Genomic DNA, 26,985 nt, shown 5'->3' with positions numbered 1-26,985 from the left:
TCCAACATCTGATCAATGAAAGGAAATGGGAAGTGATCTTTCTGGGTCACTTGGTTAAGCCTTCTGTAGTCTATACAGACTCTCCAACTATTCTGGACTCTGGTGGGTATCAACTCATCTTTTTCATTCTTCACCACAGTGAGTCCAGATTTCTTAGGAACCACTTGGACTGGGCTGACCCAAGTGCTATTGGATATAGGACAGATAATCCCAGCTTGCAGCAACTTGGTGACTTCCTTCTTCACCACATCTAAAATGGTGGGATTTACCCTCCTCTGAGGCTGCCTCATTGGTTTAGCACCCTCCTCCAATAATATTCTGTGCATACAAAGAGAGGGGATGATTCTAGGAATATCAGCAAGAGTCCAGCTTATAGCCTTCTTGTGTCTCCTTATCACCTCTAGGAGCTCCTCCTCTTGATCAATATTCAGCTTGGTGGAGATTATCACTGGGAGCTTCTCATTTTCCTCTAAATAGGCATATTTCAGATGCTCTGGCAATGGTTTAAGCTCTAGCGTAGGAGACTGCTCCACAGAGGGAAGTGACTTGGCACTTTCAATAGAAGATGTTTCTGCAACATTCAAGTTAAAGGGATTAGATTTAATTGTACTTGCTGAACTCAAAACATCACATTCTTCCCCTATTGATTTTCCAATTTCCTCAATAACAGTAGTTGCAGAATTTATATTCAAGAAGTCTGAAATACAATTATCAAATATAGAAGAATTATTACAGTATTCACAAATGGAATTGTCTATAAAATTAGAAAAATTAAGAGTAAAATCTTTTTCTAAAAATTCAGAAAATTGATCATCTATCAAATCATCCAACAAATTAATTTGGAAAACAGAGTGTTCTTCCAATGGATGCTTCATGGCGTCCAAAATGTTGAAGCGCACAATGCTATCTCCAAACTCCATAGTGAGCGTCCCAGCGTGCACATCAATTTTCATTCTTGCAGTCATCAAGAACGGTCTTCCCAAAATGATTAGTGCAACACCCTTTACTGATTCTTCCTCTTGCATGTCCAAAATGTAAAAGTCGGCTGAGAAGATGAGATCATTCACTCTGACTAATACATCTTCAACAATCCCAGCTGGGTTTGTTATGCTTCTGTTGGCTAACTGAATAACCACACCTGTAGGCTGCAGAGGGCCGAGAGATAGTGAAGTAAAAATGGACAATGACATGACATTTATAGATGCTCCTAAATCTAGCATGGCATTCTCAATCCTATTATTACCAATAATGCATGGGATAGTGAATGTTCTAGGGTCCTTACATTTCTCAGGCATTGTGGACCTTTGTTTTTCAAAGAGTGCAGAAACATTCCTACCCATATTTACCTTCTAATTACCTTTAAGACGCCTCCTGTGGGTACATAAGTCTTCAAGAACTTGGCGTACTTGGGTATTTGCTTGATTGCATCTAGTAAAGGTATGTTCACCTCTACCTTTTGGAAGGTCTCAAGAATCTCTTTCTCAGTCTCTTCAATCCTCTTGCTTAGCTGGATAACTCTCTGAGGAAATGGTAGAGGAATTGGCCTATCAACATTTTCTGCCACCTTTGGTTAGGCAGATGTAGGTTCTGGTTGTTCTTGAATATTTTCCTCTCCATTTAGATCAACTGTAGATGGAGCACATTTTGGGTCTTCTTTCTCTCTGGACATTGTGGGCTCTTGCATCACCTTTCCAGACCTCAGAGTGATTGCACTCACATTTTTAGGATTTGCTACAGTTTGTACAGGGAGGTTTCCTGAACCTTGAGATTGCATCTGGTTCAGAGATGAGGCTAACTGTCCCATTTGGTTCTCCAAAGTCTTAATACTAGCCTCAGTTCTTTGCTGGAAAGTGATGTTGTTCATGGTCAATTTCTTCATGAGCTCTTCTAGTGATGGTTCATTTTTCTGGGGTGCATTTGGTTGTGAGGAAGATGGTTGGTGATGTTGCTGGGCTTGTTGTGGTTGATGTTGAGATGGATGGAATCTATTTGGGCCAGCATGATGTGGTTGATATTGAGTGCCGTGCTGCTGGTTCTGCTATTGAGAATTGTTTCCCCATCTTAAATTTGGATGGTTCCTCCAGCCTGGGTTGTATCTATTGGAAGATAGATCCCAATTGGGCTGCTGATGTGAATTTGGAAAAGAAAATTTATTAGTATAAATATTTGCAGCATAGGCCTGAGAATTACCTTCTAGAGTATCAGACTCTTGTAGTGTAGGACAGCTATTAGTGTAATGGTCTGTAGCTGAGCAAATGCCACACAGCATGGCTGGAATAGGTGGTGGAGCAGGTGAAGATGCAACAACACTCTTTTGCATAGAAGCCAATTGCTTCACCATGGATGCCAATTCATCAAGCTTGTGTTCTATCTTACTAGACTCAGCAACTTGAACTTCACTTACATTTCTGGTAACACAAGAATTTTGCCTTGTTGCAAATTGTTGTGAGTTGGCAGCCATATTCTTTATCAAATTCCGGGCTGCAATTGGAGTTTTGTCAACCAACGCCCCTCCACTTGCGGCTTCTATCATGCTTCGATCTATAGAGTGCAGTCCTTCATAGAAGTACTGGATCAACAATTGATCACTAATTTGGTGATGAAGGCAGCTAGCACACAACCTCTTGAATCTTTCCCAATATTCATAGAGGGTCTCTCTTTCAAGTTGCCTTATCCCACATATTTCCTTTCTTATGGACGCAGCTCTTGATGCTGGGAAAAATTTCTCCAGAAAAAGTCTCTTCAAGTTGTCCCAACTAGCAATAGATCCTGGAGGGAGATAGTAGAGCCAATCCTTGGCTGCATCCATCAGAGAGAACGGAAAAGCCTTTAACTTGACATGCTCCTCAGGCACACCTTGTGGCCTCATGGTTGAACAAACAATATAGAACTCCTTGAAGTGCTTGTGCGGATCTTCACCTGCAAGGCCATGAAATCTTGGCAACAAGTGTATTAGTCCAGTTTTTAGAACAAAAGGAGCATCAATGTTAGGATACTGTATGCATAAAGTTTGATATGTTACATCCGGTGCAGCCAGTTCCTTTAATGTTCTTTCATTGTCAGCCATTTTTTCAAATTTAGATTCTAAAGAATGAGGTAGTGAATAGATAGATGAGGGAGATGAAGATTCCTTAAAATGTTCATAACTATTCCTATGTGTTCTAATGCTACTATGAAATGTCCTATCAATTTCTGGATACAAGTCTCCAGGATTCGATCTGGTCATGCACTAGAAACTGACTATAAAGAATGAAAAGAAGTAAACTAGATGAAATAACAAAAAATACAAAAAAAAAAAATTTAGATGACAATTATGCAGGAAACTAATGTCTATGTGCAGTAAAATGAAGCAAAGAAGTTAAGCAACAAAAATAAAAAAGAAATTACAACTAATTGCAAGAAAACGCAGCACAAGCTAACAAATTCTGCAGAATTCTACAGAATTATGCAGGAAAAACAGAGTAATAATGCAGAAAAATTGAAAATAGAGCACTAAAACAGAGCAACTAACAAGTTCAATGCAAAATTAACACCAAAGTCCCCGGCAACAACGCCAATTTGGTGAACGATGAGTTTTCATTTCGTTTTGCAAAAAGATTTGTTGTTAACCTTCATCAAAATTTGCAAAAAAATTTATGTAATCTAGGGTGCAAACCTAGGTTGTCTCCAAAAACTTTAGTTTGTAACATACATTGAACATGTTGTGAACATTTACTATGAAAGCAATTTAAACAAGGGGGTTTTGTGTGATTCCAATTTTAATGTAAAGGCAAGTGATGAAATTAATGAAATATGCAATCCTTAGTTTGTTCATGCAATCTATCTTTATCCCTCTCAAGATTCAATACTTTTCATCTTCCTCTAAATTAGGGTAACTCAAAAAGCATGAATTAACCTTAGATTCCCATATGAATTAAGCAATTTATATGGGCTCCAATCTCTCATCCCAAGATAACGCTACCTTAGAAATTAACTTAGGATTAAGTAAACTAAGTTACGAATTTCATTAAAATAAATTAGGGTTAATTAAGCAATGTCCCCCTCATTCAAACATTAATTCAATTCAAAGAGTTAGGAAAAATAAATTCATGAAGGAAAGAGAATTATATTGACATTCATACCCAGGAATTCAAGAATACATGAACTCACTAAGGATTACAAGGAAGTTTAGCTCTCCATGAGGATGGGTCTTACAAAATTAAGATGAAAGATAAAGGAATTCAATGACATCAATGTAAGAATTAAAGGAAATTTAAGAGGAAATTGTAAATCAAACCCTAAGATTGCCCTTGGCTGTCACCCAAGGATCCCAAGCTCTGCAAAATGCTCCCAAAAGTGGCAAAGAATCTACAATTATGCAAAAAGATCCGTACCCTAATTTCTAAAAATCTATATATACTAAGTCTGACATGGCCCCATAGTGATCACTCTGTAAACAAGAGTATTTATGCGCAACAACTTTAGATTTTTCCCTTTCTGGAGTGATTACTCTCACTTCTGAGAGTAAACACACGCAGGGCACTTCCTTCTGGGCGTCTCTGGAGTGATTACTCTCATTTCTGAGAGTGTTGACTTTGGTCTATCCCTTGAAACTAGCTCCTTGGAGTGATTACTCTAGTATCTAAGAGTAGTTAGTCTCAGTTCATATTTTTTCAAAGAGCCAAAAATTCATGAAGTTTGTCTAGAATTTCCTGTACAATTATTCAAATGATCAAAATTGCAAAATATATTCACAAAAATTAATGGAAATAAGACAAAAATTAAGAAAATTATTGTTTTTTTTACCTAAATGAGATTTTAATGTTATTAACAATCTCTAAGTCTATTTTTTTCTATTAAAACTTTATAAAAACCAAACAAAATATCTATAAAGCATGGATTCATAAAAAACGTAATAAAAATATTTTTATAAAATATAAATTTTTTAAATATACAAACTAATATATAAATCAATATCAATTATACGTATCAAATATGTATTATAACTTAATGTTGTTAAAGTAAATAAATAAAACTATATTTATTATATATTTTATGAATTATGATTATAATGTATTTTAACCCACATATAAGTATCTTTTTAAATAAAATTTTAATGACTAGCCTTTACACTGTTTTGACGTAGATTGTAATATAAACAAAATTAATACAACTTGATCTTTTGCCATTTTTATAATGTATCTTCCATGAGTGAAAATTTCATAGCAATCAATTCCGAGAGAAACAAATTCATTACATATTTCAACCCCTTCAAATATAAAACGCATACATACACTAATTATATTATAGACAAATACACACTAGTGAAAAAGAGAGTCTCCTCTTGAGAGACATAGTAGAACTTGGCGTAGAGAAGCATTATTTATTAGAGTTTCCAAGTTAAAAGATTTGATTTGGTGGTGATTTAGTGAAGGTGTTGATGGGGTGGTGGTCTTCCTTTGCACTACTTCTTGTGATGGCTTTTGGCACTGCCCATGGTGGTAATGTCACTTACGATAGAAGATCCTTGATCATTGATGACCAACATAGAATCCTCTTCTCTGGTTCAATCCATTATCCTCGTAGTACTCCTGAGGTACTTTCTTATTACATATCATTTTTCTTTTTCCTTTTTGATCTAGTTCCCTCAAGTTTAGACATTAAAATTTTTATTAGAATTGGAATTAGGAGCAAACGGTTGCACTATGAAACATAACCACGACAGATATACAAAATGATCAGAATTATGATATAATCATGAAACCATTCTCGTTGAATTGTCTTTGTTAAATATATAGCAAATAGGTGTTGAGTATGTTTAAAAACCATGAGCTTTAAGGCAATTTAATGCATTATTCATTTCCCCCAAGAGATTTTTATCGCATTGTTCTCACGAATGTAGTTTCTGCATATCCCAAAGCATGTTAGCATAGAGGAGAAAAATATCATCGTAAGAGAACGAAGATTATCGTTATAATGTAAACACACCTTTTCTGTGATGATAAAAAGTGAGTCACACGATGTTCGGTGAACATGCTAAGTTTTAATTACAAGGATTCTGATTTGTGACTTTTTAAATGTAAAAAAAATATCTTATTTAATAGTACGTCATCAAATCACATTTATTTTTAAAAAGTCTAAAATTAAAAACACAAATAAGGAAATTATTGATAAAGTCTTGTAATTAAAAAAACTGAGAAAGGAATATTTTTATAATAATAATTAGCTGGATATAAAATTATATTTTTAAATTTAAAATATATATTTTATTTAAGTCAAAGTTCAAGTTTATTTATTTTTTTAGATTAATCATGTGAGCTTTTTATTGAAGTAACATGTATAAAATTTTTTTTTACATTAAATAAAATAACAAAATTGAATAACACATAAAAAATAAAGACTCGGAACTTAACAACTTTAAGGTGTTAGGTTGAGTGTGCTATTTAATTATACTTGTATAATTTGTTTGTAAATAAAATATCTTGTTGATATTTTAATATCTTTCATGACTATGTATCCTCAAAGGTAGATATTTGTTCTAATTTAATATGTGAGAGTTTGAGTTTTAACAAATGCAGTTATATTATAGGGTGAACTTTGAATGATCCCAAAAAATAGGGTTACTCAACACTTTTTAATTATAAAATCTTAATGCTATAACAACAACTATATATATATATATATGTATATATATTTGCTAATATAACAACAACTATATTAAATCTTAGGTTCAATTCAATATATATATCTTCTTCTTTCTGTTATAACCTTACTTTGTTGATTTTTTCTTATTTACAAGAGCAATGAGAGGTTATGTATTCTCTAAATTGCCATTTTAACGAATGAAGTGTGAAATTATAGTCATCGATTGAGAAAAAAAAAAACAGTTAAAATTTATATAATGATGTAATTACTTATACATGTGCAGGTATTTAATTATAATTTTGACCAAACTTTTAATCAATGACTACAACCTTTTAGTTTAAAAGTTTAATTTTTGTGCATTGTCAGTAATTTTTTTAAGCAACTAATCAGTTATAATACATCTTTGATATTATTTATATTTAAATTATTATAGAAATTAATAATTCTGATTTATCAAGTAATGATAAAATAATAATATAATATTTTTAAAATTATCAGTATATCTAAATTAAATTCTTATTTTAAAAAATAAATTATAAAATAAAAATTTATAAAAATAATTATTTTTACTAAATTAATATTATTTATCAAATAATCATATATATTATTAATAAATAAAATTATTTTTAAAGGCCTCAAACGAGGGTTTCGCTTACCTACACCCTTACGCCAGCCCGTGGAAAATTATAAAATTTGTAACTGTTTAAAATTTTTAAAAAAATACATAATATACAGAGTAAGTTTCCGTTTCCTTCATTTTGCATTTGTTACCGTATACTATGAATGTTTAACTTGAAAATAAGTTAGCCTCGACTCATTATATTTCTAAAAAAATTAATAATACATATTAAAAAATTATTAATTTAATTTACAAAAAAAGTTATGCCGCAAACTATTTTTAAAAAAAATACTTAATAAAATTAAATATCTCATTAATATTTATTATACTATTGTCAAAAATAATATTATTTCTCTTAAGCCATATTTTTGTATTTTCAGTTCTAATATTTTTAACTATTATAATCGATACAATATAAATTTAATAAATATAATGTATTTTCTATGTAACTAAAATATTGACTGGTATTACACGCTATCAATTCATGCTTATATTTTATGTTAAACTAAAAATAAATATAAAATAACAATAAAGAGCAATTAAATTAATAATAATAATAATAATAATAATATAGACTTTAACTTTAATCTATTTTTAATATTTAAAAATTGTAAATATAATTTTTATACTAATTATTACAGAAATAAATTCTTGAATATTTTTAAATTTTTAGATAACTTATATTTAAATTAAATTAAATTACATATCTCTATTTAAATTTTTATACGTCATATTTTAATGTTAAAAGTCACATTTTCTTAGTTGATTTGAAATTAACCTCTTGGAATAATGATATATATATATATATATATATATATATATATATATAATATTCTTTTATGAGAAGTGTTACATATTATCTCTTTACATTCAGTAATGTTAATTTTTTTAATTTCTAACTTTCAATTTTAAAAAAAATTTACTTTATTTATTTTATCTACATGTTTCCAATTTTTTATTTTAATCTTTTAAACATTATATATATATATATATATTATCGTCACTTATAATTTTGAAAAAAATTATAGGAAATACAATAAATTTTAATAAATAATATATATATATATATTAAATAGGAAGAAAAAAATATACATTAATATAATTTCTATTAATTTTTTTCTTCGGTATAATTGTTTCCTTATAAATCTTAATAAAAATAATATCAAAAAAAATTGTTTGCTCTAATTTTGTAAAACTTAGTAAGAAAATTATTTATTTTGATTACACTAATTAGTGAATAGAAAAAATTAATATAAAGCAAACTTTTATTTAATTAAAAATTTCAAATTTATTAATAAAAGAGAATTGTGAGGCTAGGTAAAAATAATACAAATGTAAAAAAAAAGATATACATAAATAAATTTATTAATTAAAAATTTATACTTAACTTTTTTTAGTTCTACAAAGATGTATACTATACATTTAGTCTTTTAAATATTTAACATACTATTCTTTTAAATATTAATATTTATAATTTTATTTTAATTTATAATTCAATAAATGACTATTTTGATATCATTGAGGAATTTATTTAATATCATAAATTTATAATACCTATAATGATATTAAATTTTTTTAAAATATTGAAAGAAATAAAAAATAAAAATAAATAATGATATAAAATATTTAAATTTTTAAAAAAGTTATGTGAAGAAAGCTGATACTCCTAAATATCACCTTGTGCAAGAGTAAATATTCAAATTTAATAAATGGTATAGATATTAATATATAAGTTTTAGAGAAAAAGAGTTCGGAGGAACAAACTAGTATAGTGTTTCACAAATAGGTACTCATACATGTATAAATAATATGATAATATCATTAATATGAAATTTTTTTCTTTGGATTGAATTAGATTATTTCTTAAAATTACATCTAAAATTCAATCCAGTGAAACACTTTTTTTTTTCGTCTTTTGATATAGAACATTTTTGGGTTTCAATTTGAGTTTTAAGGTTCATGTTACTTTGTTAAATTGCTAGAATTATATTATGAGACAGTAAAAAGAACAGGACAAAAGATTTGAATCCCCAGAACTGCCAATCGCATTGCATTATACCATGATGTTTAGTTTTGATAGATGTGGCCTTCTTTAATTGCGAAAGCTAAGGAAGGAGGATTAGATGTAATACAAACCTACGTGTTTTGGAACCTACACGAACCGCTACAAGGCCAGGTAACATCAATAAACTCTTTTCCACCATTTTTTTTATAAATCATCAATTTTTATTTTGGCTTGATAATAATAATAATAATAGAATTGTGGTTGTGAGTTTTAACCTTCTTGTGCAGTATGATTTCAGGGGACGGCGTGACTTAGTGAGATTCATTAAGGAAATCCAAGCACAGGGTTTATATGTGACCCTCAGAATTGGACCATTCATTGAGAGTGAATGGACTTACGGGTAAGACTCATCTACCCATCAAGTCCTTTCTAACACAAAGACACAACACCATTTATTATATGGTTTCGTTTGTTGGCGCAGGGGTCTGCCACTTTGGTTGCATGATATTCCCGGCATTATTTTTAGATCAGACAATGAGCCATTCAAGGTATTCAAGGGACGTTATAATCATTGAATAAACTTAAATGTCGGTTTTAATGGTTTTAATTCAGCAATTTTTTGTTAGAATAAAAAGTCAAGAGTCAGTAGTTATATTTTTTATAAATAGCTATAATGAGTTTTGATTGTAGTTTATGGCTATTAATAGAATTTAAATCTTTTATCTTATAAATTGATCATTGTATTATTTGACAAATGTGTGAGAAATATACATACAATTTTTTCTCCTCTATCGGGTTTTCAATTCTACAATTTGGTATCAAGAGCCTATGGCGAGTGTGACCAATAATGTGCCGCTGCCTCGACTAATAAAGGCGAACTACGAGAATTAGAGCATCCAAATGAAAGCTCTTCTTGAGTCACAAGATGGTTGGGAGGTGGTCGAAGAAGGTTTCAAAGAATCAGAAACTACCACAGGATATTCGGCAGCTCAACACAAGGCGTTGAAAGAGACGCGATCAAAAGATAAGGCAGCTTTGTACTTATTGTTTCGAGCTGTTGATGAGTCAGGCTTTGAGAAGATTGCGAATGCAACAAATTCAAAAGAAGCGTGGGACATTTTGGCGAATGTGTACAAAGGAGCTAACCGGGTTAAACAAGTCCGCCTTCAAACTCTTTGTGGTGAGTTGGAAAGCATGAAGATGAAAGAGTAGGAAGGGGTCTCTGACTACATCATGCGTGTTCAAACTGTGGTGAACCAACTCAACCGAAACGGAGAAGTTTTAACTGATGCACGAGTTGTGGAGAAGATTTTGAGGTCGTTAACCGACAACTTTGAGAATGTCGTATGTGTTATAAAAGAGTCAAAAGACCTAACAATACTCACAGTCGACGAGCTCGCTGGTTCTCTCGAGGCACACGAACAACGTAAGAAGAAGAAGAAGGAGGAGATACTTGAGCAAGCACTTCAAACCAAGGCATCAATCAAAGACGAAAAGGCACTCTATTCTCAAAACATTCGAGGTAGAGGGCGTGGAAGTCGAGGAAATGGTCGTGGTGGTAGAGGTCGCGGTCAAGAAGAATATTACGAGGAGAAAGAACATTCAAACCAGCAAAATTGGCATGGAAGAGGACGTGGACGTTGGAGAGGTAGTAGATCGAATTATTCCAACATTGAGTGCTACAAGTGTGGCAAATATGGTCACTATGCGAAGGATTGTAACTTCGATAAGTGTTACAATTGTGGCAAGGTGGGGCATTTTGCGAAAGAATGTTGGGTCGAGAAAAAGATGGAAGAGACAACCAATTTAGTCACGGAAGATGTGGAAGCAAAAGAAGGTTTTCTCTTGATGGCACACAATGAAGTCAACACCAATAACAACACAGTGTGGTACCTTGACACGGGCACAAGCAATCATATATGCGGGTACAAGCACCTATTCAAAGAGATGCAAAAGGTTGAAACTGGACATGTGTCATTTGGAGATGCGTTGAAGGTTGAACTCAAAGGCCAAGGTACAGTTTGTTATTTACAAAAGGATGGCTTAGTTGGATTAATCCAAGATGTATATTACGTACCAGATCTCAAGAGCAACATTTTGAGTATGGGACAACTCATGGAGAAAGGATATTCGGTATTTATGAAAGACCAGATATTACACTTGAAAGATAAACACGGGGATTTGGTTGCTCGAGTTGAAATGGGGAGAAATCGCATGTTTAAGTTGAATTTGAGAAGCGTTCGAGAAAAATGTTTGCGAGTCAATGTAGAAGACAAGGCGTTGCTGTGGCATCTCCGTTTTGGTTACCTCCATCATGGTGGTCTAAACAAGTTGGCAAAGATGAACATGGTGCACGGACTACCGGACATGGACTATGAGAACAAATTTTGTGAAGAATGTGTGCTCAGCAAGCATGCGAGAACTTCATTTTAAAAGAAGGCAGAATATCGTGCTAAGGAACCTCTCAAATTGATTCATACTGACATATGTGGACCAATCACTCCTGAATCTTTTAGCGGTAAAAGATATTTTATTTCCTTTATTGATGATTTTTCACGAAAAACTTAGGTTTATTTTTTGAAAGAAAAATTTGAGGCATTTGAGGTGTTCAAAAAGTTCAAAGTGGTGGTGGAAAAAGCAATTGGTAGACACATCAAATCAGTACGATCCGATAGAGGTGGCGAGTATAGTTCGATGACTTTCATGGAGTATTGTGAGGCGCATGGCATAAGGCGATTTCTAGCTGCACCGTACTCACCCTAACAAAACAGTGTGGCTGAGAGGAAGGACCGGACTATTCTTGATATGGTTCGATCAATGCTTAAGAGCAAGAAGATGCCGAAGGAATTTTGGGCAGAAGCCGTACAATGCGCTATCTATGTGCAAAATCGGTGTCCACATGCGAAGCTGGATGATCAAACACCACAAGAGGCATGGAGCGGACAAAAACCAACAGTTTCTCATCTCAAATTATTTGGTAGTGTGGCCTATGTACACGTGCCGAATCAGCATAGAACGAAACTTGAAGACAAAAGCAAAGGGTATGTTTTTATTGGGTATGACAACAAAACAAAAGGATACAAGCTACTAGACCCAATAAGCAAGCAGGTTGTGGTGAGTCGTGATGTACAAGTTAATGAAGCAAGCGAGTGGTATTAGAGTAACTCAATGGAAGTTATCAACGAAGATGGAGAATCATCAACCGCTATACCAACAATCATACCAACAAATCCTAAAATTACTAGTGATGAAGATGAACTGCAACAACCCAGAATGCAAAGTTTGCAAGATTTGTATGATTCGACAAATGAGGTACACATTGTATGTCTTTTGGTAGATTCTGAGAATATAAGCTTTGAAGAGGCGGTGCGAGACAAGACGTGGCAAACTGCCATGGACGAGGAGATTAGAGCAATTGACCGCAACAACACATGGGAGTTAGCAGAGTTGCCGAAAGGAAGTCAACCCATTGGTGTGAAGTGGGTGTTCAAGAGAAAGATGAATGCTCAAGGCGAGATAGAACGGTACAAGGTGCAGCTTGTTGCAAAGGGATATAAGCAAAAGGAGGGAATTGACTATGATGAGGTATTTGCTCCCGTTACAAGAATGGAGACAATCCGATTGCTCATTTCACAAGCGGCTCAATTCAATTGGCCGATATTTCAAATGGATGTCAAGTCGGCATTCTTGAATGGAGTGCTCGAAGAAGAAGTCTACATCGAACAACCACATAGGTACATGAAAAGTGGAAAAGAGAAGAAGGTGCTGAAATTGAAGAAGACACTTTATGGGTTGAAGCAAGCACCGTGGGCATGGAATTCTCGCATTGATACATACTTCAAGGAGAACAGGTTTGAGCAATGTCCCTATGAACATGCCCTTTACGTGAAGAAGAGTGGAGAAAATATTTGTTGCCCTTTATGTTGATGACTTCATTTTTATGGGGAACAATGGTGAAATGATACAAGAGTTTAAGAGCACAATGACACGGAAATTCGAGATGACAAATTTGGGCTTGATGAAGTTTTTCCTTGGTTTGGAGGTAAGACAAGAAGAGACGGGTATTTTTGTGTCACAGGAAATATATGCAAAGGAGATTTTGAAAAAATACAAGATGACACATTGCAATCCTGTATCAACACCAATGGAACCGGGTGAAAAACTCTCTAAATTCGATGGAGGAGAATGAGTTGATGCGAGCAAATATCGAAGTTTGGTGGGAAGCCTTCGCTATCTCACATGCACCAGACCAGACCTTTTGTTAAGTGTTGGCAGTGTAAGTCGGTTCATGGAGGAGCCAGTTTATCCACATTGGAAGGCGTTGCAGTAGATTTTAAGGTATATCCAAGGAACGGTATCATTAGGGTTATTCTATTCGAAAGCTGAAGATTACAAGTTAATTGGGTACTCTGACAGTGACTGGTGCGGAGACTTTGACGATTGGAAAAGTACATCAAGGTATGTGTTCTTTATGAGTAACACGACTTTTACTTGGCTTTCAAAGAAGCAACCAATCGTGACGCTCTCAATATGTGAAGCTGAATATGTGGCAGCATCTGGGTGTGTATGTCATGCAATATGGCTCAGAAATCTATTGGGCAAATTGGAGCAACAACAAATCGGTGCGACTGTGATACGAGTTGACAATAAATCAGCAATTGAATTGGCAAAGAACCCAGTGAATCAAGAGAGAAGCAAACACATTGACATTCACTTTCATTTCATCCGAGATCATGTAAAAGAAGGAAATGTGGAATTAGTGCATGTGGCAAGTCGAGATCAAGTCGCAGATATTTTTACGAAACTGCTACCGACAGTACTTTTCGACAACTGCAAGAAATTGATCGGCATGAAGGATGGCAGAAGCATTTAAGTTTACGGAGAAATTTTGTTGAATAAACTTAAATGTCGGTTTTAATGGTTTTAATTTAGCAGTTTTTTATTAGAATAAAAGGTCAAGAGTCAGCAGTTATGTTTTTTATAAATAGCTATAATGAGTTTTGATTGTAGTTTATGGCTATTAATAGAATTTAAATCTTTTATCTTATAAATTGATCATTGTATTATTTGACAAATGTGTGAGAAATATACATACAATTTTTTCTCCACTATTGGGTTTTCAATTTTACAATAATAGGGTTAATCCTTTATTTATGGAATAATGGGAGACTCAAAAACTGGTTCATAGTAATTGTTCATGTTATTTATGGCAGCTTCAAATGCAAAACTTCACTGCCAAAATGGTAAACATGATGAAATTAGCCAATCTTTATGCTTCACAAGGAGGGCCCATCATACTATCACAGATTGAGAACGAGTATGGTACTGTTGAAAGGGCGTTTCATGAGAGTGGAGTCAGTTATATTCATTGGGCTGCACAAATGGCCGTGGGACTCCAAACTGGGGTGCCTTGGATCATGTGCAAGCAAGATGATGCTCCTGATCCTGTGGTTAGTTTTTATCACTTATTTTCCTTTCCATGGATGCATCAAGTGTTACACGCAACAATGTTGAAAATCTGGAATATGCTTTCTCACTAAGTTAAACAGTGTTCAGTAAATATCCATTTAGTTTATCAAATTGTAGGATGATTATTTTGATTCCTGATTTTATGAAATGAGAATTTTTAAAATATTAAAGACTAAAATGAGACTTAGTTTTCTTTTTAAATACTAACTATTTGAAGAACTACACTATTGGGTTCCTAAAATTGATTTTATTGATCAATTTATTCTTATTATTTTAAAAAATATTTCCTTCAATTTTTTTATAAGGAACAAAATAGTCTTTTCTTGATATTAATTATAAAAAATATTCAATAGATTTAAGATGTATTAATTGATAAATTCTTTTTATATATTTATTTTATTAGTGTTATTAAATATATAAATCACTAACTACATCATTTAATATCATAAGTATTTTTAAAATAAAATTTATTTTTATGAAAAAACAACTAATTTATTTGTTTTTCTTAGTTTTAGTAATTTATTTTTTTTAATAAAAAAATCAGATGAAGTACTGTATTGGTCCCTTGAAATTGATATTAGAAAAAAAAAATCAAATTAATCCTTGACTGACAATATTTAGTCAATTTGGTCCATAATGTTGGTACTCGTCACTAAATTTGGTCTCTGATGTTATTGAAGTTAAGAAATAAATTGATTGATTTCATGACATTAAAGATTAAATTGACGGATATTGCTAATTGCTGGAATAGTGTTTTCCTCCATTGCTTGCATAATAGAAGATAATACTTGTTTCGGTTAATTGGATCAGCTGCACAGTAAATTAACCTAACATGTACATCTAATGTGGCCTACTATAGCTCTGTGGAAGGGGGTGTCAAATGATGAATTGAATAAATTTTGAAAACTAATTATAATGAATAGGTAGAAAAGAAGTTACTAATTCATTTTGATTCACTAAAAATGTGTTTAAAAAAAAACCTAATATATCCATAACCTGTTTGATAAAAATCCCTCAAACTGATCTATTAATAACTATTTTTTATGGATGAATATTCAAATTATTCATTTAAAATATTTTTATAAAATAAAGTTAAATGTTTACACACATTCAACACTAAAAAATTCAAGATTTATATTTTAAAGATCTATATCCTAATAGACTCTTAATTACCTAACATAAGATATTACAAAATATTGAAGATGGTTAATTATTCATCTAACAAAAGGTGAATTATAATGGATAAGGGGATTGAATTGTTCCCTCTATTTCATTGGGAGATGAGTTTTTGAGACAAAGAAACGATTTGTGAAAGCATTCTCTTAAGTTAAAATAAAAAACATGATAAACCTAGCTAAATTTATTTTAGGTAAACAGTGTGCAAAATGTTAAGTGAATCGGAACTTTAAAATGAATATAGATCCAAGAAATGTCTTCTTATTTTGCTAATTTTCATTCTTATCAAGCACAACATACCCTTGATTCATAACACACAATAAGATCTAATGTTATAATATGTATTAATTATGTCATGTAATCTGCACAGATCAACACATGCAATGGTCTGAGATGCGGGAAAACATTTGCAAGGCCTAACTCACTTAACAAGCCATCACTATGGACAGAGAATTGGACATCTCGGTATGTTATTGAGGAAATCTGCATTATAATTTTCAAACCAAAATTTATATAAAAAATATGAGCCATCAATCATCATAGCTTCTTTAATTTACCTTCATTTTACTTCAAAATTTGTAGATATCCAGCCTTTGGTGAAGAGACACGCTTGAGATCAGCGGAAGACATTGCATATAATGTTGCCTTGTTCATTGCAAAAAACGGAAGCTATGTCAACTACTACATGGTAGTGTTAATCTTTGTTATATCTTATTTTAGTTGTAGCTATTTTTCTCATTATCTTTTCTATTTTCTTTTTCTTAAGCACGTACGAAGGTATATTTTTCACACAACTAAATAATACACCACTTTTTTCTTCTGATATTCCCATGTTCGCTGATTTGATGCAGTACCATGGAGGAACCAACTTTGACAGAACAGCTTCTGCTTTTGTAACAACAGCATATTATGATGATGCCCCATTAGATGAATATGGTACGTTCCTTTTCTTTCTCAATCTGATTATTTTCAAAATATTGAATCACAGTGTGATTAGCTATGTTGATGTAATCAGGTTTGGTTAGGCAACCAAAATGGGGGCATCTAAGGGAACTACATGCTGCAATTAAGGCATGTTCGGAGACTTTACTGTATGGTACACAAACTCCATTCAACTTGGGTAGACAACAAGTAAGAAAACTAATAGAACTTTAACTACGCTCTTAAACTATGGAACTGACCCTTTGAAGTGTAGAAAATACATTTTGGCTCAAGGTAAACAACCTTAGATAAACAAAATTCACTAGGGTACTTGGAATTTATAAAGTAGCTGAATCTTGTGAAAAAAAGAAATTAATCTTTACCTTCCCTCTACTTCAGGCTTATGTTTTCAAAAGGAATGCAACAGAATGTGCAGCCTTGTTGGAAAATAGTGCTAATAGAGAAGCCACAGTCCAATTTCAAAATGTTACATATCAGTTACCCCCTCAATCATTCAGTATCCTACCTGACTGCAAAAATGTGGCCTTCAACACAGCCAAGGTAAGAATGAAATGCTTAATACCTATTATGTCATTACTTTTAAGAAAACACTGACACAAAGAAGCTTCTTGTGATCCTTTCATCTTCCAGCTACCATTTCTTCAAGTTTAATGACTTAACACAAATACAATGATGCTTGTGAAAGACACTTCTTATCTTTATGCTACTCTTGTAGGTAAGCGTACCACATAATACCAGAACAATGATGTCACAGTCAAAGTTCAGTTCATCTGAAAAGTGGAAAGTGTACAATGAAGCCATCCCCAACTATGATGATACTTCATTAAGAGAAAACAAGATATTGGATCAAATCAGCTCCGCGAAAGATACTTCTGACTATCTATGGTATACTTACAGGTAAAATAGCACAATAAGTAGTTATATCAGTCACATTTAAATATTTATTTGTATCAAAATTGCTTTACTCTTTACTAAAATGCTTCTTGTCAATATGGCTGATGCAGAATAGATACTAACTCTCTTAATGCTCAGTCAGTTCTTAGTGTATTCAGCAGAGGACATGTTCTGCATGCATTTGTCAACGAAGTATTAGTAGGTAATTGTGATTATGACACAACTTTTTTTTTTTATCTTCAAAACATTAATGATTTACTTTATCTTTCATATATATATATATATATATATCATAAATTGAGAAAGTAAAATGTGAGCTATGTCCTGATATCGACTCTAGGTTCAGCACATGGCAGTCACAAAAATTCAAATTTCAACATGGAGATCAAGATCAATTTGAGAGAAGGGGAGAACAATATTTCCTTACTCAGTGCAACAGTTGGATTGCCGGTATTCGTCTCTGCTGTTTACACTTACATGTTTCATTCATCATCAACAAGCAAAAGAAAGCTTATAAACATTACACATTGAAATCCTAATGAGCCTTTGCCCATTCTAAAAGTGATGTTACAACTTACAAGTAATATACATGACTATTTCATTTAATATATATCTTCTCTCAAAGATTTAATATCATAGGAAGAACTTAATGCTAATATAATGAAGCACCTTGATATTATTGAAAAAGTAGATACTAGGCATTTCCTTTTCATCAAAATTACTTAAGATCATCAAAACAAATATTAGAAAATATGAATAGCCTCATGAAGACACAGGCTTACATGAAATGTGCATTTATTTATACATGAAGGATTCGGGAGCACATCTAGAGCGCAGAGCAGCTGGTTTGTATAAGGTCACAATTGATGGCAGAGATCTCACTCATCAATCATGGGGATATCAGGTGATTACTCTAACCTATGAATATGAGATACTGACATGGTAGACTGCATTTAAATGAGATCTCAAATGTGTTTTTTAATCATAAACCATCTGGATATACCTTCTATGATATAATTATCAGAAACTAGTTTTCATTGCATTATCCTTTTCTAGTGGCTGTTCACCCCAGAAGAAATTTCGTTAAATTTAAGCATATTTAAAAATTGTAGCTTAAATTTTGAATTTTGGGAGATTTGTGTTTCAATTTTGAACTAGGTATATATTATGGTGAATCTTTGACCTCTATATTACTTCAACAGTTAACCATTTGGGCTAACTACATGCTCACGTTAAAAATTTTAATGAAGGTTGGATTGCTAGGAGAAAAATTGCAAATATATACAGCTATTGGATCAAGTAAAGTTCAGTGGAAAAGTCTTGGAAACTCTACTAATCCACTCACATGGTATCAGGTACATTATTATTGTAAAATTTTTCGTTCACTTAATGCCTCCAAAGTACATAAAAAACTTTCCAAGAAATCCAAATAAGGACTAGTTTGTTAATTAAATACTTATTTTACAAACTCTTATAAAGGGAAAGCTTATTTATAATTTTTACCATATTAGTGTTTGGTTCAACTTTTTTGATAATTTTCCTAATATCCTTTACTTCCAAACTCAATTTTAGAAGAGCAATTAAAAATAAAATTACTGTTTTTACGAGAAAAACAAATAATACTGAAATTCTATTGAAACTAATTATAATAACTACTTTTAAAAAGAAGAAAGATTAAATGAGCCAACATTAATGCAAAAATTACTTTTAATATTAGTTTAAAAGGATATTTAACATTAACCTAGTAGCAAGTGCTTAATATCACTTAAACAAAATTTTAGATTCGAGTCTTTGTAAAAACTTCAACGGTAGATTCACTCACTATATTTAGGGACCCCTTTAAATTTAACTAGATAAAAAATAAAAAAAATAACATCAGCATATAAAAATGGCCGACGTAACAAGTTTATACAATTGATATAAATTTTTTTTCACTTTTATATCAGTTATAAAACAATTAATCGAGAAAATACTTTTTCCGTTAATAAACTTGAATGACGTTAATATTTTTTTAGTAGTTTAAAGGGTCTTAATTAATTTTTATTTCTTCTTTTTAAAAGTTTTTATAGAAAATTGCATTAAAAAATAATTTTTAATTTTCTATACAAATCTTTGCAAAAGAAAATATAATAACAAAATTGTAATTAAAAATATTAAATCAAAAAACATTTTCTTATATTTTCTTATACTAATCTACTATTACGGGAGAGAGACAATTGTGTTAATTAAGTACTTCACCGTCACAATATTCATAATTTTGGTAAAACTTTTTGATAAATATTAACCAGTAATCTAAAGGTATTAGTGAAGGAACCAAAAGCAATTTTTTTTTGTCAGAAAACATAATAAAGATACTTCTATTTTTATTGCAAACAAATATAATTCTTAATAAAAATTATCATTTTCTATTTCTTAACGAATGTCTTAAGACATTATTAGTTTGCGAAACCCAAACTTTTTTACTTAAACACTTCACTAATCTTTTATATCCGTGTGTTGATTGACAGACAACATTCGATGCACCAGCAGGAAACGATCCTGTAGCACTTGACCTTAGTTCAATGGGAAAGGGTCAAGCTTGGGTTAATGGCCAAAACATTGGCCGTTATTGGGTATCTTTCCACACACCAAAGGGGAATCCAACACAGCAATGGTATGTTCCTTGAGCCACATTTCATTTTCTTTTTATGTTTATCAGCCTCTAAATTAATTTGCAACAAAATACAACAAAGGTAAACTTACTAAGAGAAAGGAAATATTACGATCTCAAGGATCCAAAAAATAAATTATGAAAAAATTATTTAGCTACAAGCTTTTTTAATTTAATTTAATATTATTTATGTCAACTCATGATATAAAATTGAAGTATTATTCTTAAATATGAGGATATTTCTATATTGTATTTTTTTTTTGTAACGTACAACTTTATCATATTCTTGTGTTTATTTAGACTTTGATTGGTGACTTTTTTTTGTTTTCCTCATATAGGTCTTGTATGTTTTATATTTGTTCTAAGTTATCTTCTGTAAGATCATCTTGTCTGTTACATCTTCTCCTGGACTTTCATAACCATACTTCACCTTTAACCCTCCTCTTACGGGCTCTTTTCCCTTCCTCATATTTCCTACTTCAAGGAGAAACACAAATCAAGATACCATGGAGAAGAGGTTCCACATGATAGCTTTATTCTTGGTCCCCTTGAGAGTTACATCCACATCTTTCATTTACTCTTCCAGAATCTTTCTTTTTCACCTTGCTTCCCATTACTCCCTCATTCTCTCTTCTCTTGCTTCCTTCAACGCCTGCTCTTCCTCTTCTTCATTCCCTTCCTCTTTTAGCTTTATGCTTCCATTAGGGGTGGTGACTCACTAACAACTTTAGCCAGCTTTACAACATTCATATTATCATTGGTGTTGTTTGCCTTAGACTTCCTCATTATTACTTTGGAGATTAGGATCATCTTTCATTCATTTGGAAGTAAATTCTGGTGCCCTAACTTATGAATCATGTTTTTGTTAGCATCATTATGCTTGTAGGGCTGTTGGTGGTGGTGCCTATATTGTGAGTATAGTTTCTGATACCTTCAACTCTGGTATTATCACCACTTTTTTCCTTTAATATGTGCTTCTTTTGTATATTTGTATGAGGATAATCACATCATTTTAAAGAAAAATATCACATAATATTATCTCATTACACATGTAATTCTACATAAACAAAGTTAGTAATATCATTAACAATGTTAATAACACTATCAGTCAAATTTAACAGAGATGACTAACTTAAAATATATATACAATATATGAGACATATGAAAAAAAGAAGTTATTGGTTGAAGTTGAAAAAACACAAAAGTTAATAGACTAATATATTAATTTAATTCTGTTTAGCATGTATTTTATTTTAAAAAATTCTCAAATTATTAACTAGTTTTTGAATTCTCTTTTTATATTGAGTTTTTACACCATATTTTTATTTATAAATTTAAAGTTCTCAAATCTTAACTTAACCACTTTTAAATTTTTATTTTTATATTAATTTTTTCTTTTCATCTCAAATCTTAACAATTACTTTAGAACTATTTTTTTTTCATCTTTTCTACATCTATCTTTACCCCGTTTCTTCAGAATTAACAAATCCTCAACCTTCCCATACCTCTGGAATATCTCCCATTTATGATTCTCCAGAAAATTTGTAAAGAAAAATGTCAGTAACGTTTGTATACGATTAACGTAACTGTTAAATTTTGTTTGAGATTTTCTTCGTTGAGCCGTCACAAGTGTCCACCTACTGTGAACCTCCACTCCCCTTTCACACCCATTTGGTAGAACAATGCAAATCACTCTTCTCTAACATCCTTTCTTCTTCTTCGATCTCAACACTCCTCGAGATCCTAAAGATTCATCTCATTCTAAGTTGTGCACCTAAACATCTCTAAAAAATGATTCCTCCAAAGTACGTAACACTTCAAATAAAACAACATTTATTTAAGTTTCTTTTCTTAAAAAAAAAATATTTGTTCTAATTTTTCTTCTTTCCTTGAAGTAATTTATGTAAGAACAACAATAATAACAAAAGTTTTTATTTCATAAGTTGATGTCAATTATATAACATAACACACTAAACTTATTCAAAAAATAAATTTTTTAAAGATATTATTTTTTATTAAAAAAATTGAATAAGTTTTTTTTTAAAGTTCCTCTCAATTTTCTTTTACCTCAAAGGATAAAATGCATATGATTCACTTCTTCATTAATGACTCCAAAGTATATGTGTAAACCACTTTAATCAATTTTTTATTATTCGTTTCTTTATAGATACTATTTTCAAGGAGAGGTGAGAGTTGAGAGGCATTAATAATGGTCATTGGCAAGAGAGAGTAGAAAGTGGATAGTGAGGTAGCAACATTAAATCTAAGCTCTTTATTTTGATCTAATGGCCATTATTAATGTCTCTCACCTCCTATAATAACAAACTCCTCTCAGTTGAAATGTTTTATATATATATATATATATATATATATATATATATAATTTTATATCTTATAATTCTTTCTCACGTAGTAATAGATCCATCTTATTATTCTCAGTTTGGCTTTTCTCACTTTTTTCTGATGTGTAATTTCCACTATTAAAATACTTAATATTAATATTAGTCTCCCTTGTACTACATGTTTAGCTTTCAATTACTTAGAGCTGAACCTTTTCTGTATTCAGGTACCACATACCTCGATCTTTCTTGAAATCCAATGGGAACATTCTAGTTCTATTTGAAGAAGAAACTGGAAACCGACTAAGAATAACTCTGGACACAATTTACTCTACAGTGAACTCAATAGTCAAGAAGAACACTTAATCTTGAACTTGCTTTTTGGCTACATCACATATCAGAAAAAGATAATGTAACAATGTTCCTTTCAAAGGTTATTAGGTAGGGATAATGTTGATATAGGCGTAAAGTGGCTAAAGCTATGTATTAGTAAAAGGGTGTGTGTGGTATATTTATCTAAAAGAATTAAAAGATGTTGTAGTCATTAAAACATAACTTTAGAAAATAATAATTTAAAAAGAATAAAAAAAGTATTAATTATTGTGCTAATTATAGATAGCAACTTAGATATGAATATCTTTAATAATAAGTAAACTATCATATGTGAATACATGTATCAGCATAGGTGTAGATTAAAAAAGTTGTTTAGTATCTTGACTATAGAGAAAGTAAGCATTATTTGGATAGAAGTCTTTTGGTGTCATAAGCTGTTGAGAATCCATGGAACGTTGGTGTTCTTATAGAAAATAATCTAAAGCTTAAGTTGAAAGGAATTTTAGCAGTGTAGGCAAGTTGAATAGAAAAGTTTATCTTAAATGGCTCTTCCCTTACAAGAATATGAACTTAATATTACTACTGACGAGTAAGAAAATAATGGGATTAACACTATCAAATAATTACATAGTTAAATTTATTTATTGTGAAACTTGATGATAATATTTAATTTTTTATTGTAAATTATTTTATCAGTCATAACAATTTGATTTTTTTAGGTTATATATAATGGATAAATTTATGATTTTATTTATATAATATTTTATTATATATATAAATATTTTTAAAAATTATATAATGTACTTGTACTCTATTTTTTTCAAAATTGATATATCATGTGCCCAATATATGTGCAACATAGGTTGAAGTATTTATCTTTGGAATGATTTATGCATATTGTGTAGAAATGAGAATGAAATTGTAGTAGGAAACCTTGGACTATGGGTACATAACTCCAACAACTCATCTAACAGTAAAAGAGAATTAATGAACTCTTTATGGAAGGATATAAGAAAATTGGAAACGCAAGCAATGTATGACATGATTACGACTGATGATCATATTGACTTGGTAGTATGAGAATGTTTGGATTGTTATTATCATTCATTAATATTGACATGATTTACGGCTACTATTTTATTGTTGTCTAATTTTGGGTGTGTGTCATAGTTATGTAAAGAATTGTGGATTAAAAACTTCTTTGTTGCTTGTTTTATTTCCATGCATATGTTGTAAAAGCAACCTATAATCATAAAAATAAATAAAAATAATGTTAGAAGTAATTGTTCTAAAATGCGTTGCATACTGTTCTTTTGAATTGATTCATAATGTGAGATGAACTTCTATGAACCTCTATGATTTTAACAGAATCTCTTAAGATAAATTTAGGTTTAAGAACTCACATAAATAGAATTATTTTTAGTCTAATCATTAGGAATAATAATGGGTAGGGTATAAGTAGGGTAATATAGTATCTATCTCCATATCTGCATTTTAAAAAATTATTCATACCTACCACATACTCACGTGGGTAGTAGCTTTAATCTCTGTACTTGTACTCTCTGGATATCCACATACCCATAACCATATCTATTACTCATGCTGCCTAAGGAAAAAAAAAAACTAATAAAGAAAAATATGCTTATATAACTTCATATAAGTAACATAATAATATAAAAATTTAATATTTAGTTATCGAATAAAGTTCAATAATAGATAGAAAATAAATATTCAAAAATCATAAGTGTCACACATATCTTAATACAATAATTTTATAAACTCAAAGTACTTATAAATCATAAGTGGAATTAAATACATAGGTTATTTGTCAGCGATGACCATGTCTCCTCGCATGACATGCAATCGAACGATGACAACATTGAATTGTGCAATGACGAGATGGATTTGTACAATAGGTGGCCTCTCATGTGAAATCATTGGGTGACATCATGTGGCGGTTTCAGTAACTAGCTCTGGGGATTCATAATTGCTACAATATGTTTGAATGATGCAAACATTGAAAATGAGAGTAGGGCTAAGAAAGGTGCTTGTACCCTCTGGATACTCACATACCCATACTCGTATCTATTACTTGTGCTTGTCTAAGAAACAAAAAACACTAATAAAGAAAAGTGTTATTATATAACTTCACATAAGTAGCATAATAATACAAAAATTCAATATTTAGTTGTCGAATAAAGTCCAAGAATAGATAGAAAACAAATATTCAAAAATCATAAGTGCTAAACATATCTTAATTCAATAATTTAATAAACTCAAAGTACTTATAAATCAAGGAATACACAGGTTATTTGTCAGCGATGACCATGTCTCGCACGACATCCAATCGAACGATGACAACACTGAATTATGCAATGACGAGATGGATTTGTACAATAGGTGGCCCCTTATGTGAAATCACTGGGTGACATCATGTGGCGGTTTCAGTAACTAGCTTTGGGGATTCATAATTGCTACAATATGTTTGAATGATGCAGACATTAAAAATGAGAGTAGAGTTGTAACACGTTAAATTTAATTTCAAGAAATAAGAAATTTTACAAATTTTTGAAATAATAAAATTTCTATTCTTAATTCAAGTTTCATTAACCATTTCAAATAGAAAAAGGGTTACAAATTATATCAAACAGTTGCTACAGGACTTATTCAAATACAACAGTTTTTCAAAACAATATCCTAAGTCCTATAGCAGTTCCATTCACCCCTTCACTGAGTCCGGTGCTGATCGTCTTGATTACCTGAAAAATAAATGTAAGGGTGAGTACTCTACACTACTAAACCATAATCAAGCATAGAGTCTCACCTCTAACTCATTTCTAATACATTTATACAGATGTAAGTACAAACAACATTATCACACCCACAAGCACAATACACAAACTCATGCATACGCACAATAGCCACACTCACTGCAGTACTGTAATCACAGATTTATACCATGAATGGTCGCTGGTTACCCCACCTCACGGATACCGCGTGGGCAGTCACGAGTCGCTCAACAAAGGTAATGGTCAGAGGTCTAGTCAGGAAGAGAGTGTGTAGCCTGTGGTGCACCCGTTCCACAGTCGGTGTCACCACCACTCCCTCTTCCCCAAGGTATTTCTACCGTCCTCATCTCCCACACCCCCAATGTATCGCTAAACCATTCACAACATATTACAACAGCGCTAATACGCCCATTCACACATATTCCATTTATGCATGCAATAATCATGCTTACACACGGCACACAACCCACATTGCATTCAAATACACGGCACATAGCCGACATTCATCTATATTACACGGTCCTCAGGCCCACATTTGTTCACACACCGCAATACATAGCAAAATTCCATCAACCACATATTCCCTCATCCATACACATAATATTCATATATCACGGCACATGACCCATATCATATTTCACAGTAATTTCCTATCCTCTAGTCAGTCACATCACAATATTCAACTAAATAACAGTAAATCACATATCAGATTGAAGACCCATGTCCGAACTCAACTACGGAAATGCTCCTCACACGACTTTCGCCTAAACACATGGAAGAATTCCATGAGAACTCCGAAAATCACCAAGAACAGAGAAAGGGAAGGAAAACGAAAACCCTAACCGTTTAAAACTCACCTCCAAGCGTTCCCCACACAAATTCGAGCTCCAATCTCGCTCCTCAAACGACTTTGGAGGCAATTAATTGGTGGAATAGGGCTTTGGGAATGAGAGGATCAAAGGAATTTTGAAGGGAGAGGGAGAAATAACTCTCCCCGAATCCTAACCTCCTTTAAATCATTTTCTGGTCGCGACACTATCGCTACAGCGAGATATTCTCGTTGCAGCGACACGCCCTCTCGCTACAGCGAGACTGTACCCAGAAATGCACCCCAAACTGTCGCTCTCTCGCTACAACGAGAAAGG

General features: G+C 31.9%; 1 protein-coding gene across 1 annotated transcript; it reads left to right on the top strand.

The window, feature by feature from the left end:
- The first annotated feature begins 744 nt into the window (after positions 1–744).
- LOC113874301 (beta-galactosidase 16-like) lies at positions 745–23,084 on the top strand. The gene is made up of 19 exons (XM_027512536.1): positions 745–777; positions 2,386–2,404; positions 5,445–5,575; positions 9,324–9,419; positions 9,536–9,648; positions 9,730–9,796; positions 14,462–14,698; positions 16,264–16,358; positions 16,476–16,581; positions 16,745–16,829; positions 16,909–17,024; positions 17,214–17,375; positions 17,551–17,732; positions 17,840–17,931; positions 18,070–18,179; positions 18,541–18,633; positions 18,980–19,084; positions 20,237–20,382; positions 22,946–23,084. The coding sequence occupies exons 1-19, from the start codon at positions 745–747 to the stop codon at positions 23,082–23,084; spliced, it is 2,127 nt and encodes a 708-aa protein (XP_027368337.1).
- The last annotated feature ends 3,901 nt before the right edge of the window (positions 23,085–26,985 follow it).

This window comes from Abrus precatorius, unplaced genomic scaffold (assembly GCF_003935025.1).
Source record: "Abrus precatorius isolate BTA unplaced genomic scaffold, Abrus_2018 Scaffold8, whole genome shotgun sequence".
Lineage (NCBI taxonomy): Eukaryota > Viridiplantae > Streptophyta > Magnoliopsida > Fabales > Fabaceae > Abrus > Abrus precatorius.
The sequence above is the reverse complement of the archived record's forward strand: the minus strand, read 5'-3'. Positions and strand labels throughout refer to the sequence as shown.